The following is a 15,395-nucleotide window of genomic DNA, read 5'->3' on the forward strand; positions in this document are numbered from 1 at the left end:
GATGATATTTCCATAGCACACAACAACATTGTATCATTGACAACCACCTACCTGCAATTTCAATTGTCTCGCCAACGATCGTGTTCCCCAAATCCAGTCTGGTCTCAGCTGAAGTGGTAGTTTCTACTCCCTTGATGGGGGGTTCACCCTCGACTAACGTAGGTCCTGATACATTATCATAGTCCACGGTTTCCTCCTCCGCAGACACAGATGAAGGAATACTGTGGATTGTAGCAACTGATTCTGGCTGGTTCTGTGTTCCTGCTGGCGATTCAGTTGTGTACTCTGGCTTTTCCCTCGTTGGCATCTCCGTGGTAGGAGTAACAACTTCCTCAATTTTACCCTGTGCTTCATGTTTCTCAGAGGAGCTTACGACACTAAGGGACTCCGCTCCGGGGTCGGCTGGAGACTGGCGAGATGGTGGACTGGTGACACCTGGCAAAACCCCGGTCTGAATCTGTGCCAACGATTGGGTGGTTTCCTCCACAGTGTCAATCTCTGGCTTCTCAGAAACTGTATTTTCTTCTGGACTGCTCTCAGAACCGGCTGACTTAATTTCAACACTAGAAGTCGTGAGAGAGGGTGAACCAGTGACGGCGGCTGTCAGTTCTGTCTGAGTCACAAAGAGGGATGGGGTGGTCTCCTCTGTTGTGTCATTCTCTGGCTTCAAGGTTGATGCAATTGTCAACTTTTCCTCCAAACTGCTTTCTGAGCTGTAGGAGGCTAATACTGATTGAGTCACAGATGGGCTGGACAGTTCATCTGATCTGCTCTCTGAACTGCTCTCTGAACTCGATGACACACTCTGAATATTCTGTGTTGGGACAGTCTGTGTTGGGACATTCTGTGTTGGGACATTCTGTGTTGGGACAGTTCTGAGCGCTGTTGCTTCCACCTCAGGCTTTGTGGTGGTTATAACGATGGAAGGTATAGATTTAACCTGTACTGGCTCTGAGGTACTTTCATAGTCCACCATTTCATCAATGTATGTCATTACAGATGGTGTGCTGTTCACTTTAGTTTCTAATACCTTCTCAGTTAGAGGAGAAACAATGATAGGAACGCTTGTCTCTTCAACCACAGCCTCTTGTTCGGAGCTGCCCTCTGCCTCCTCTGTTGTAGGTACCTGGCTTGAAGCTTCAACTTGTTCCTCTGCGTCTGGTGTGGGTAAAACAGCATCAGTCTTCAATGGAGAAGCAGTAGAGACAAAAGTTAATTCTGAGCTCTGTGCAGGTGCAGTTATAGTTTCTAAAGACTGGCTTGAATCTTCCTTAAGCATCATGGGACTGGTTGTAGGCAATGTTGTTTCCTCAGAAGAGAGATCAGTATGAGGACTATGAGTAAATGTTATCTCCGACCTGGCCTGTTCAAACGATTCCTCTGGTGTTGTCATGTCTGGTTTGGGGACAAATGTTGTGACAAACTGGACCACCACGTCAGACTCTGATGCTGCCTCAGTGGAATAGACAGAGGCAATTGCCTGCACTGTGCTAGCCAAGAGAGGATCTTCTGTTGAAGAAGCGTCTGTAGTGAAACCCTCATTTGTCTGGTGACCCGAGCTCTGGTCATCTGTGGAAGGTAAGACAGAGATGGTAGCTGATGGTTTTCCAGAGCCTGATGGTCTCTCAGTTTGCTCAGTGACTTCAGTCTCCTCTGTTACAGTTTCCTGTGATGTTGTTGTAGGTTCCTCTGTGCTAAACAGAGAGGAAACTGTAGTAGTTGGTAAGTCTTTGGTAAAAATGTCAAGGGTTTGGTCACCTGAGCTCTCCTTATCTTTATCAGATAGGACTGAGATCACTGTGCTTTTCACTGAACTGGCAATATCTGATGGCTGTCCTGTGTTAGTTAGGTCTGTCTGTTTGGTTTCTTCACTATCATCAGTTGTTTCAGGAGAGGTAAGGTCAGCCACGGATTCATAGACAGCTGATGTTGATGTCTGCAATGGCTTGGCTGTGCTACTGTGTAAATGAGCTTCTGTTACAGGAGACTCCTGGGTGGTCATCGGACTTGTCTCATCTCCAGAACTCTCTTCATCTGTAGAACCTGTTTCTATGTCATCAACACCAGGAGTTACTAACTCCTCTGAGTCTGTTGGTGTTTCTGTCGGATCAATGGCCGCTGTCTCTTCTGGTGACATCACATGTGGCCTTACTGTGGTTGTCACTTGTTCTGCTTTGACAGTGCTGTGTACAGAAGAAGCTGTTGTAGTGACTGACATAGCAGCGGTATGGGTAAATGCATGTTGGGTAAATGCAATCTCAGACCTAGCCTGTTGGGAAGATTCTTCAGGTTTTGTCACGTCCACCTCGGGGACAAAATCTGTGACAAACTGGTCCACCACATCGAGCATTAGAGATGGCGCAACAGTGGAATGGACAGACAAACTTGCCTGGGAGGAAGCTTTCTCTGTTTTCTCAGTCCTAAACAGAGACAACCCTGTAGTAGTTGTAGTCTTTTCAATCTCTGCTGTTGCTTTTTCAGGTGACATTGTTGTGGCTGTTACCTGCTCCATTTTGACAGTGCTGTCAACTGGAGAAACTGTGGTTGTTTTAGACGCTTTACTAAAATTATCAGGGGTATGGTCACCAGAGCTCTCTTCGTCTGTGTAGGTTATATCCGAAATGGAAGAAAGTGAAGGTTTCTCAGTGTTGAACAGAGAATAAACCGTAGTTGTGGATGTCATTTGTAAACGTACAGTAACAGACTCTTTGGTAAACGTTTTAGGGGTTGGGTCACCAAAGCTTTCTTCATCTGTGGAGGTTAAATCCAAAATGGAAGCAACTGATGGTTTATCTTTGCTATACAGGGAGGAAGTGGCTTCAGAGGGTTTGGGATTTGAAGTCTTCATGTCATCCCCAGAGATGCCCTCCTCTAAAGATGAAGGTACTAGAATGTTAATCTCTGTCGCATCACCCTCCTTAGCAGCTGTTGAGGTGGGGATTGTGGTTTGGGAGGTCTCCACTACAGAGGTGAAGGTCTCAGATCCAGAGCCTTCAGAGTCATCTTCTCCTGAAGACTCATCAACAGGCAATGGGCTGGTTGGTTTCACAGTCTCTTTGCCTTCTTCAGTGGACACTGGCGTATGTTGTGTAGGAGTGTCAGACACCTTGGTGGCTTGGATGGCACTATATGAAGTTGTTGTGGCCTCCACTTCAGAATGCTCATCAGATGTGTCTTCTACTCTAGCTTTAACAGTAATAGGAGAAGGGGTGGTGGATAATTCAATTGCATCTGTCCGGAATTCCTCACTGCTAACTGTGGTCTGTGAGCTTGTATCTATGGGGAGAGTTGATGCTTGGGATGATACAGGGGCAGAAGGAGTAGGCTCTGTATCAGACTCCTCACCAGTGACACCATATCCGGAGAACTCATCAATAAACACAGTTGGTGTGGTGAATGCCGTCTGAGAGCTGGACTCCGTGGATAGAGCTCTGGTTTGGGTGGTTTGAGTTACAGAGGACACAAACACTGAAGTAGACACCTCACTAAAAATATCCTCTACAGATGACGAGGTGGTCGTTCTCACAGTCTCTGAATGTTTAACTTTTGCAGACCTTCTTGTTGTCTTAGCACTTGCCTCTGCAGATATATCTACAGAGGTGACTGATGGGATTTGTGTTGTGGCCAGACTCAGTGAGTCAATTGTGGAAGACAAACAGTCATCTGTCCCAGACCCTTCAGGTTCTTTTGTCATTGTAATTGAGGACTGTGGTGTCATGGTAATGGCTGTGACTCCCCATGCTTCCTCTGTAAAGATGGTGGGGTAGAGAGGTGAGGAGAGTTCAACCATTGCCACAGTATCAGCGTCAATTATGGTTTCATCTTTAGTGATAATCTCAGGGGTTGTGGTCATGCTCTCTGTAACAGTGGAGAACAGTGTGTCCTCATCTCCGGCCTCCTCTGTAAATATGATAACTGTGCTTGTTGTTGGTTTCGTACCGTGCACCACCATGGTGGGGGTCTGGTCAGTTTTGGTTTGGCTGCTTGTTGATGTGACTATCATGACCTGCTGGTCAGTAACACCCTGGTACATAATAGAGGGGAGAGCAGTGAATGTGGATGACTGTGATCTAAAAGGCACTGTTGTATGGTCTCTGACAGTTGTTTGGTCTTTTGCTACTGTGTGGTCTCCAACAGTTGAATGATCACTCACTGGTGTACGGGCTCTCGTCGTAGTATGGTCTCTTTCGGTTATATGGAATCGGTGTGTTGTACGGTCACTCATAGTTGTGCTATCAGTCATAGTTGTGCGATCATTCACAGTAGCAGGGGGCTGTGTAGCATCTGGACTGATGGGGGTTTCAGTATCTGGGCTGACATGACCCTCATCATCTGGGCCTGGTGTGCTTGACACAATGGTTTCTGTTTGGGCTGTTTCCTTGGTAAACATATCAGAGGTCTGGTCACCTGAGCTTTCATCTGAAATTAAGGCAACTGATGATTTCTTTGTACTGCTTGTTTTTCTTTCTGTCACCTCACTTTCCGGGGTCTGAGCTGTGATAGAAATAAACGTAGGTACCTCTGCAGTTGTGCCAGATGATAGGGTTTCATCAACCTCAACAGCTGTTTCTAGGCTGGTGACACTGCTGACAGACAATGTGGTAAATTCCTCCATTGTTGTTGCTGGACTAGACAGTAGAGGAGCAGTTGTGCTTGCAGGTTGCTTAGTGGACACGTCTAAATTGTCTTCACCTGAACCCTCATCCTCTGTACCATCATTCTCAACTGTAGAGTCAATTGTCAAGTCACCACTACCATTCTCTGTGAAAGAGACTGTGGAAGCCTCTGATGGTTTACCTGTTATTAACATGGAAGGAGATTGGGTTGATGTGGATTCCTGTGACTGTGTGATCTCTTTTGAAGCATCAACATTTGGAGTCCAAGATGTGCTTTCAGTCTCTCTGATTTCGGTCTCATCTGTGGCTACCATGAATAGGTCATGTGGTTGAGTGGCGGTCTCAACTACTACCTCCTCACCTGAACCCTCTGTCTGAGTTGTCTCTTGGTCATCCTCTGTCTTTGAGATTCCAGATCCCTCCAAGTCCATGGGTGAAGAGGTGCTGTGGGTAGAATGTGTTGATGCCCCGGTTTGTTCAATCACCTGTCCAGTCGATGTATGAACAGTGGTATAACTACTGGTAAACTCAATCGTTGAGACTGGTGCATTGGTAAATGTATCAGAGGTCTGGTCACCAGAACCATCGTCCTCTGTAATGGTCAAGATTGAACTTGAGGTCACAGTTGGTCTTGATGTAGTGAAAGCACTAACTGACTCTGATGTGGATGCAGTTGTTGCAAATGACTCCTTAGTGAACATCTCAGGTGTTGAACCACTGGACCTTCTATCCCCTTCTGAAGTGGGGGCGGTGCTTGTCTCTGTTTCATCAATAAAAGGAACAACTGATGGCATTTCAGAACTTGATGGTGCCCCTGGCTGTTCTGGTCTGACTGTACCATACACTGGAGAAAGAGGGGTGGCAGCTGACTGAGAGGTAAACATATCAGAAGTCAGATCTCCTGAGCTCTCCTCCTCTGGGATGGTAGTCTCAAAATGAGCAATTTTCTCTGTACTATGTAGAGAAGAAAATGTATTAGCAGCAGCAGTCATTATCGACTCCACTGTTGCAATTTCCTTTGATACTGACGTCGTTATATGACTTGGTTTCTCAGTGCTAAACAGAGAAGTTGCTGAAATTGTAGCAGTCTTTTCACTGTCTTTTGTTGCAGTGTCCTGTTGCACTGTGGTAGGTTTCTCAGTGCTATACAGAGAAGAAGTTGAATTTGTAGCATGTCTTGCAGTCTCAGCTGTTGCAGTTTCATGAGGTTCTCTGGTCACTATTTGTTTTAGCTTCTCAGTGCTAAACAGAGAAGAAACTTTAGTCGTGGACGTCATTTGTTCTGCTTTGACTGTGCTGTATTCAGAAGAAACCGTTGTAGTAACAGACTCTTTGGTAAACATATCAGGGGTCTGGACACCTGAGCTTTTATCGCCTGTGAGTGTTACATTTGAAATTAAAGCAACTGATGGTTTCTCTGTGCTGCTTGCATCTTTTTCTGTCACCTCACTTTCCGGTGTCTGAACTGCGCTAGAAATAAACTTAAGTATGTCTGCAGTTGTGCCGATTGATAGAGTGGCATCAACCTCAACAGCTGTTTCAAGGGTGGCGTCACCACTGACAAACAATGTGGTAAATTCCTCCTTTGTTGTTGCTGGACTAGACAGGAGAGGAGCAGTCGTGCTTGCAGGTTGCTTAGTGGACACATCTGAGATGTCTTCACCTGAACTCTCGTGCTCTTTCCGTTCATCCTCAGCTATAGAGTCTATTGTCAAGTCACCACTACCCTGCTCTGTGAAGGAGGCTGTGGAAGCCTCTGTTGGTTTACCTTTGCTTGACATGGAAGGAGATTGGGTTGATGTGGATTCTTGGGACTGTGTGATCTCTATTGAAGAAACATTCCTTTGACTCTCAGATGTGCTCTCAGTCTCTCTGATTTCATTCTCATCGGTTGCTACAATGAACTGGTACTGTGGTTTAGTGGTGGTTTCCACTGGTGCCTCCTCAACTGTCCCTTCAGGTTTACTTGTCTCCTGGTCGTCATCTGCTGCTGAGATTCCCGAGACCCCCATGTCTACGTAAGTGAATGCAGTGACAAATGGTGTTGATGTGCTTGCTAGTCCAGTTGCTTGATCCACAGAAGGCTCCAAATTTTCAACTGCTGCAGTGGGAGATTCTATGGGTGATTCATCTATTTCTTCTGTGGGTGTGATGACTTTTCCTACAGTTGTGCTTTGGAATTGGTCAATGCTGATGATTGGGGAGGAAGATGTGATCATCAAAGCTTCTAAACCTAGTGATGTTGATGAAGTAGATTCCTTGGTTAACAGTTCAGGTGTCAGGTAGCCAGAGCTCTCCTCATCAGTGAATGTGACCACTGACGCTGTCACACTTGAGACAGGGCCAGCTGAAGGTCCATCTGTGCCTGTTGGTTCTTCTGTCTGCTCAACCCCCTTGGTTCCATTAGTTACTTCAGTGCTTACTGATTTTGTAACCAATGAGTCTGTTGAAGATGATGTAGTATGCAGTGGGACTGTTGTAATAGCAGATGTGTCATCACCTGAACTCTCACCCTCTGTGGCATCACTTTCTGAAATAGAGGGTTCTGTCAAGTCTCCACTTCTTTGCTCGGACAATGAAGCAGTAGCTGATTCTATTGTCTTAGCTGTGCTCGTGGATAGAGGGTTTTGGGTTGATGTAGATTCTTGCCCGAGCTGTGTGGACTTTGTTGAGGATGTAACACCTAGAGCCTCAGATTTACTCTCGGTCTCTTTGATTTCTGTCTCATCTGTGAATAGAGAGAACAGGTCCTGTGGTTTAGTGGTGGTCTCATCTACTACCTCCACACCTAATCCCTCTGCCTGAGTTGTCTCTTGGTCATCCTCTGTCTTTGAGATTCCAGATCCCTCCAAGTCTCTGGGTGAAGAGGTGCTGTGGGTATAATGTGTTGATGCACTGTTTTGTTTCATCACCTGTCCAGTCGATGTATGAACAGTGGAATAACTGCTGACAAACTCAATCGTTGAAACTGGTGCATTGGTAAATGTATCAGAGGTCTGGTCACCAGAACCATCCTCCTCTGTAAGGGTCAAGATTGAACTTGTGGTCTCTTTTGGACTTGATGAGGTGAAAGCACTAACTGACTCTAATGTGGATGCAGTTGTTGCAACAGAGTCCTTGGTGAACATCTCAGTTGTTGCTCCAGCTGAACTTGTATCCTCTTCTGAAGTAAGGATGGTGCTTTTCTCTGTTTCATCAAAAATGGGAACAACTGATGTTGTTCCTGTTTCTCTAGTCTGTCCAGAATCTGTTATATCAGTGAGTGCTTCCTGTGAGGTTCCGATCACTGTAGCTGATGTCTCCATTGGTTCCCGTGTCTGATCTATCAGGGTAACAATGGGAGTCGTAGATGATTCTTGGGGAATAATTTCAACTGTGTCCCCTGATCCCTCAAATCTGAGGGTATAAATCAAACCTGTTGCTTTCTCGACAATGGCAGTGACTGAAGGCTGGGCAATTGCAATTGTTGTCTGTGAGGTGACATCCAGAGATGTTGCAATTGTAGATACCTTGGTAAACATATCAGGGGTCTGGTCACCAGAACCATCGTCCTCTGTAATGGTCAAGATTGAACTTGAGGTCACAGTTGGTCTTGATGTAGTGAAAGCACTAACTGACTCTGATGTGGATGCAGTTGTTGCAAATGACTCCTTAGTGAACATCTCAGGTGTTGAACCACTGGACCTTCTATCCCCTTCTGAAGTGGGGGCGGTGCTTGTCTCTGTTTCATCAATAAAAGGAACAACTGATGGCATTTCAGAACTTGATGGTGCCCCTGGCTGTTCTGGTCTGACTGTACCATACACTGGAGAAAGAGGGGTGGCAGCTGACTGAGAGGTAAACATATCAGAAGTCAGATCTCCTGAGCTCTCCTCCTCTGGGATGGTAGTCTCAAAATGAGCAATTTTCTCTGTACTATGTAGAGAAGAAAATGTATTAGCAGCAGCAGTCATTATCGACTCCACTGTTGCAATTTCCTTTGATACTGACGTCGTTATATGACTTGGTTTCTCAGTGCTAAACAGAGAAGTTGCTGAAATTGTAGCAGTCTTTTCACTGTCTTTTGTTGCAGTGTCCTGTTGCACTGTGGTAGGTTTCTCAGTGCTATACAGAGAAGAAGTTGAATTTGTAGCATGTCTTGCAGTCTCAGCTGTTGCAGTTTCATGAGGTTCTCTGGTCACTATTTGTTTTAGCTTCTCAGTGCTAAACAGAGAAGAAACTTTAGTCGTGGACGTCATTTGTTCTGCTTTGACTGTGCTGTATTCAGAAGAAACCGTTGTAGTAACAGACTCTTTGGTAAACATATCAGGGGTCTGGACACCTGAGCTTTTATCGCCTGTGAGTGTTACATTTGAAATTAAAGCAACTGATGGTTTCTCTGTGCTGCTTGCATCTTTTTCTGTCACCTCACTTTCCGGTGTCTGAACTGCGCTAGAAATAAACTTAAGTATGTCTGCAGTTGTGCCGATTGATAGAGTGGCATCAACCTCAACAGCTGTTTCAAGGGTGGCGTCACCACTGACAAACAATGTGGTAAATTCCTCCTTTGTTGTTGCTGGACTAGACAGGAGAGGAGCAGTCGTGCTTGCAGGTTGCTTAGTGGACACATCTGAGATGTCTTCACCTGAACTCTCGTGCTCTTTCCGTTCATCCTCAGCTATAGAGTCTATTGTCAAGTCACCACTACCCTGCTCTGTGAAGGAGGCTGTGGAAGCCTCTGTTGGTTTACCTTTGCTTGACATGGAAGGAGATTGGGTTGATGTGGATTCTTGGGACTGTGTGATCTCTATTGAAGAAACATTCCTTTGACTCTCAGATGTGCTCTCAGTCTCTCTGATTTCATTCTCATCGGTTGCTACAATGAACTGGTACTGTGGTTTAGTGGTGGTTTCCACTGGTGCCTCCTCAACTGTCCCTTCAGGTTTACTTGTCTCCTGGTCGTCATCTGCTGCTGAGATTCCCGAGACCCCCATGTCTACGTAAGTGAATGCAGTGACAAATGGTGATGATGTGCTTGCTAGTCCAGTTGCTTGATCCACAGAAGGCTCCAAAGTTTCAACTGCTGCAGTGGGAGATTCTATGGGTGATTCATCTATTTCTTCTGTGGGTGTGATGACTTTTCCTACAGTTGTGCTTTGGAATTGGTCAATGCTGATGATTGGGGAGGAAGATGTGATCATCAAAGCTTCTAAACCTAGTGATGTTGATGAAGTAGATTCCTTGGTTAACAGTTCAGGTGTCAGGTAGCCAGAGCTCTCCTCATCAGTGAATGTGACCACTGACGCTGTCACACTTGAGACAGGGCCAGCTGAAGGTCCATCTGTGCCTGTTGGTTCTTCTGTCTGCTCAACCCCCTTGGTTCCATTAGTTACTTCAGTGCTTACTGATTTTGTAACCAATGAGTCTGTTGAAGATGATGTAGTATGCAGTGGGACTGTTGTAATAGCAGATGTGTCATCACCTGAACTCTCACCCTCTGTGGCATCACTTTCTGAAATAGAGGGTTCTGTCAAGTCTCCACTTCTTTGCTCGGACAATGAAGCAGTAGCTGATTCTAATGTCTCAGCTGTGCTAGTGGATAGAGGGTTTTGGGTTGATGTAGATTCTTGCCCGAGCTGTGTGGACTTTGTTGAGGATGTAACACCTAGAGCCTCAGATTTACTCTCGGTCTCTTTGATTTCTGTCTCATCTGTGAATAGAGAGAACAGGTCCTGTGGTTTAGTGGTGGTCTCATCTACTACCTCCACACCTAATCCCTCTGCCTGAGTTGTCTCTTGGTCATCCTCTGTCTTTGAGATTCCAGATCCCTCCAAGTCTCTGGGTGAAGAGGTGCTGTGGGTATAATGTGTTGATGCACTGTTTTGTTTCATCACCTGTCCAGTCGATGTATGAACAGTGGAATAACTGCTGACAAACTCAATCGTTGAAACTGGTTCCTTGGTAAACATATCAGGGGTCTGGTCACCAGAACCATCTTCCTCTGTAAGGGTCAAGATTAACCTTGAGGTCACTGTTGGTCTTGAAGCAGTGAAAGCACTAACTGACTCTGATATGGATGAAGTTGTTGCAACAGAGTCCTTGGTGAACATCTCAGTTGTTGCTCCAGCTAAGCTTGTATCCTCTTCTGAAGGGAGGATGGTGCTTGTCTCTGTTTCATCAAGAATGGGAACAACTGATGGCATTTCTGAGCTTGATGGTGCCCCTGGCTGTTCTGGTCTGACTGTACTATACACTAGAGAAAGAAGGGTGGCAGCTGACTGAGTAGTAAACATATCAGAAGTCAGATCTCCTGAGCTCTCCTGCTCTAGGATGGTAGTTTCAACATGATCAGCTTTCTCTGTAGTATGTGGAGAAGAAACTGTAGAAGCAGGAGCAGTCATTTTCAACTCCACTGTTGCAGTTTCCTGTGATACTGACGTCGTTATATGTCCTGGCTTCTCAGTGCTAAACAGAGAAGTTGCTATAGTTGTAGAAGTATTTTTACTATCTGCTGTTGCAGTTTCCTGTTGCACTGTGGTAGGTTTCTCAGTGCTATACAGAGAATAAGCTGAAGTGATTGTAATCTTTGAAATTTCAGCAGCTGCAGTTTCATGTGTTGCTGTAGTTACTACTTGTATTGGCTTCTTAGTACTGAACAGAGAAGAAACTGTTATTGTTCCTGTGTCTTTGGTAAACATATCAGGTGTCTGATCACCTGAGCTCACTTTTTCTGTGGTGAGGACTGAACTTTTGTCAGGGGCAGTGCTGAGGATTGTAAGTTCTCCCTCAAGTGGTTTGGTGGTTTGAGTAGTTGAAGGTTTATCTTCAACGAGTGAAGCCTCTGTGGTACTGTCATTGAACACCTCTTCAATGTCTGGAGATATGGATGATGTGACAGCAATGTAAGCTAAACGTGTTGCTTCTGTGCCGTACAAAGAAGATATAGGTGTCACAGAGGAAGTCTTCGTAAAAATCTCAGTTGTTTGGTCACCTGAGCTTTCTTCATCTATAGAGGTGAGGAATAAACTTGACTCTATGTCACCGGTAATACTGCTAACTGTTGATTTCTCTGTTACTTGTCCTGCTATCTCTGTGCCATATAGAGACAAAGCAGAAGTAGGAGCTGTCTTTGAGGTCTCATCTGTTGCAAATTCATGTGACGCTGTGATTCCGACATGTCCTGGTTTCTCTGGACTGAAAAGAGCGGAGACCGTGGTGGTTCCATTGTCTTTGGTAAACATATCAAGAATTGAACTTTTCTCTGTATCATCAATAAGGGGAATACCTGATGTCCTTCCCGTTTCTCTAGTCTGTCCAGAAACTGTTATATCAGTGAGTGCTTTCTGTGAGGTTCCGATCACTGTAGCTAATGTCTCCATTGGTTCCCGTGTCTGATCTATCAGGGTAACAATGGGAGTCGTAGATGATTCTTGGGGAATAATTTCAGCTGTGTCCCCTGATCCCTCATCTCTGAGGGTATAACTCAAACCTGTTGTTTTCTCGACAATGGCAGTGACTGAAGGCTGGGCAATTGCAATTATTGTCTGTGAGGTGACATCCAGAGATGTTGCAATAGTAGATACCTTGGTAAACATATCAGGGGTCTGGTCACCAGAACCATCGTCCTCTGTAACCGTCAAGATTGAACTTGAGGTCACAGTTGGTCTTGTTGTAGTGAAAACACTAACTGACGCTGGTGTGGATGCAGTTCTTGCAAATGACTCCTTAGTGAACATCTCAGGTGTTGAACCACTTGACCTTCTATCCCCTTCTGAAGTGGGGGCGGTGCTTGTCTCTGTTTCATCAATAAAAGGAACAACTGATGGCATTTCAGAACTTGATGGTGCCCCTAGCTGTTCTGGTCTGACTGTACCATACACTGGAGAAAGAGGGGTGGCAGCTGACTGAGAGGTAAACATATCAGAAGTCAGATCTCCTGAGCTCTCCTCCTCTAGGATGGTAGTCTCAAAATGAGCAATTTTCTCTGTACTATGTAGAGAAGAAAATGTATTAGCAGCAGCAGTCATTATCGGCTTCATTGTTGCAATTTCCTTTGATACTGACGTCGTTATATGACTTGGTTTCTCAGTGCTAAACAGAGAAGTTGCTGAAATTGTAGCAGTCTTTTCACTGTCTTTTGTTGCAGTGTACTGTTGCACTGTGGTAGGTTTCTCAGTGCTATACAGAGAAGAAACTTTAGTCGTGGACGTCATTTGTTCTGCTTTGACTGTGCTGTATTCAGAAGAAACCGTTGTAGTAACAGACTCTTTGGTAAACATATCAGGGGTCTGGTCACCTGAGCTTTTATCGCCTGTGAGTGTTACATTTGAAATTAAAGCAACTGATGGTTTCTCAGTGGAGCTTGCATCTTTTTCTGTCACCTCACTTTCCGGTGTCTGAACTGCGCTAGAAATAAACCTAGGTACCTCTGCAGTTGTGCCGATTGATAGAGTAGCATCAACCTCAACAGCTGTTTCAAGGGTGGCGTCACCACTGACAGACATTGTGGTAAATCCCTCCTTTGTTGTTGCTGGACTAGACAGGAGAGGAGCAGTCTTGCTTGCAGGTTGCTTAGTGGACACATCTAAGATGTCTTCACCTGAACTCTCGTGCTCTCTCCGTTCATCCTCAGCTATAGAGTCTATTGTCAAGTCACCACTACCCTGCTCTGTGAAGGAGGCTGTGGAAGCCTCTGTTGGTTTACCTTTGCTTGACATGGAAGGAGATTGGGTTGATGTGGATTCTTGGGACTGTGTGATCTCTATTGAAGAAACATTCCTTTGACTCTCAGATGTGCTCTCAGTCTCTCTGATTTCATTCTCATCGGTTGCTACAATGAACTGGTACTGTGGTTTAGTGGTGGTTTCCACTGGTGCCTCCTCAACTGTCCCTTCAGGTTTACTTGTCTCCTGGTCGTCATCTGCTGCTGAGATTCCCGAGACCCCCATGTCTACGTAAGTGAATGCAGTGACAAATGGTGATGATGTGCTTGCTAGTCCAGTTGCTTGATCCACAGAAGGCTCCAAAGTTTCAACTGCTGCAGTGGGAGATTCTATGGGTGATTCATCTATTTCTTCTGTGGGTGTGATGACTTTTCCTACAGTTGTGCTTTGGAATTGGTCAATGCTGATGATTGGGGAGGAAGATGTGATCATCAAAGCTTCTAAACCTAGTGATGTTGATGAAGTAGATTCCTTGGTAAACATTTCAGGTGTCAGGTAGCCAGAGCTCTCCTCATCAGTGAATGTGACCACTGACGCTGTCACACTTGAGACAGGGCCAGCTGAAGGTCCATCTGTGCCTGTTGGTTCTTCTGTCTGCTCAACCCCCTTGGTTCCATTAGTTACTTCAGTGCTTACTGATTTTGTAACCAATGAGTCTGTTGAAGATGATGTAGTATGCAGTGGGACTGTTGTAATAGCAGATGTGTCATCACCTGAACTCTCACCCTCTGTGGCATCACTTTCTGAAATAGAGGGTTCTGTCAAGTCTCCACTTCTTTGCTCGGACAATGAAGCAGTAGCTGATTCTATTGTCTCAGCTGTGCTAGTGGATAGAGGGTTTTGGGATGATGTAGATTCTTGGCTGAGCTGTGTGGACTGTGTTGAGGATGCAACACCAAGAGCCTCAGATTTACTCTCGGTCTCTTTGATTTCTGTCTCATCTGTGAATAGAGAGAACAGGTCCTGTGGTTTAGTGGTGGTCTCATCTACTACCTCCACACCTAATCCCTCTGCCTGAGTTGTCTCTTGGTCATCCTCTGTCTTTGAGATTCCAGATCCCTCCAAGTCTCTGGGTGAAGAGGTGCTGTGGGTATACTGTGTTGATGCACTGTTTTGTTTCATCACCTGTCCAGTCGATGTATGAACAGTGGAATAACTGCTGACAAACTCAATCATTGAAACTGGTGCCTTGGTAAACATATCAGGGGTCTGGTCACCAGAACCATTTTCCTCTGTAAGGGTCAAGATTGAACTTGAGGTCACTGTTGGTCTTGATGCAGTGAAAGCACTAACTGACTCTGATGTGGATGAAGTTGTTGCAACAGAGTCCTTGGTGAACATCTCAGTTGTTGCTCCAGCTGAGCTTGTATCCTCTTCTGAAGGGAGGATGGTGCTTGTCTCTGTTTCATCAAGAATGGGAACAACTGATGGCATTTCTGAGCTTGATGGTACCTCTGGCTGTTCTGGTCTGACTGTACTATACACTAGAGAAAGAAGGGTGGCAGCTGACTGAGTAGTAAACATATCAGAAGTCAGATCTCCTGAGCTCTCCTCCTCTAGGATGGTAGTTTCAACATGGGCAGTTTTCTCTGTAGTATGTGGAGAAGAAACTGTAGAAGCAGCAGCAGTCATTTTCGACTCCACTGTTGCAGTTTCCTGTGATACTGACGTTGTTATATGTCCTGGCTTCTCAGTGCTAAACAGAGAAGTTGCTATAGTTGTAGAAGTATTTTTACTATCTGCTGTTGCAGTTTCCTGTGACGCTGTGGTAGGTTTCTCAGTGCTATACAGAGAAGAAACTGTTATTGTTCCTGTGTCTTTGGTAAACATATCGGGTGTCTGATCACCTGACCTCACTTTTTCTGTGGTGAGGACTGAACTTTTGTCAGGGGCAGTGCTGAGGATTGTAAGTTCTCCCTCAAGTGGTTTGGTAGTTTGAGCAGTTGAAGGTTTATCTTCAACGAGTGAAGCCTCTGCAGTACTGTCATTGAACACCTCTTCAATGTCTGGAGATATGGATGATGTGACAGCAATGTAAGCTAAAGTTGTTGCTTCTGTGCCGTACAAAGAAGATATA

At 45.3% G+C, this 15,395-nt stretch overlaps 1 protein-coding gene across 2 annotated transcripts in view; it reads right to left on the bottom strand.

The window, feature by feature from the left end:
• Nucleotides 1-15,395, bottom strand: part of LOC124034594 (versican core protein-like) — a 58,191-nt gene that overhangs the window by 13,969 nt on the left and 28,827 nt on the right. The window contains exon 1 of one of the 2 annotated variants that reach the window (XM_046347995.1): nucleotides 52-7,527. The exons of the other annotated variant lie outside the window; for it this stretch is intronic. Coding sequence (XP_046203951.1) covers nucleotides 52-7,525 — 7,474 coding nt within the window. The 5' untranslated portion in view covers nucleotides 7,526-7,527. Of the gene's footprint in view, nucleotides 1-51; nucleotides 7,528-15,395 lie in introns of those variants that run through there. 2 annotated transcript variants of the gene reach the window in all.

Source organism: Oncorhynchus gorbuscha, linkage group LG04 (genome assembly GCF_021184085.1).
Source record: "Oncorhynchus gorbuscha isolate QuinsamMale2020 ecotype Even-year linkage group LG04, OgorEven_v1.0, whole genome shotgun sequence".
NCBI classification, from domain to species: domain Eukaryota; kingdom Metazoa; phylum Chordata; class Actinopteri; order Salmoniformes; family Salmonidae; genus Oncorhynchus; species Oncorhynchus gorbuscha.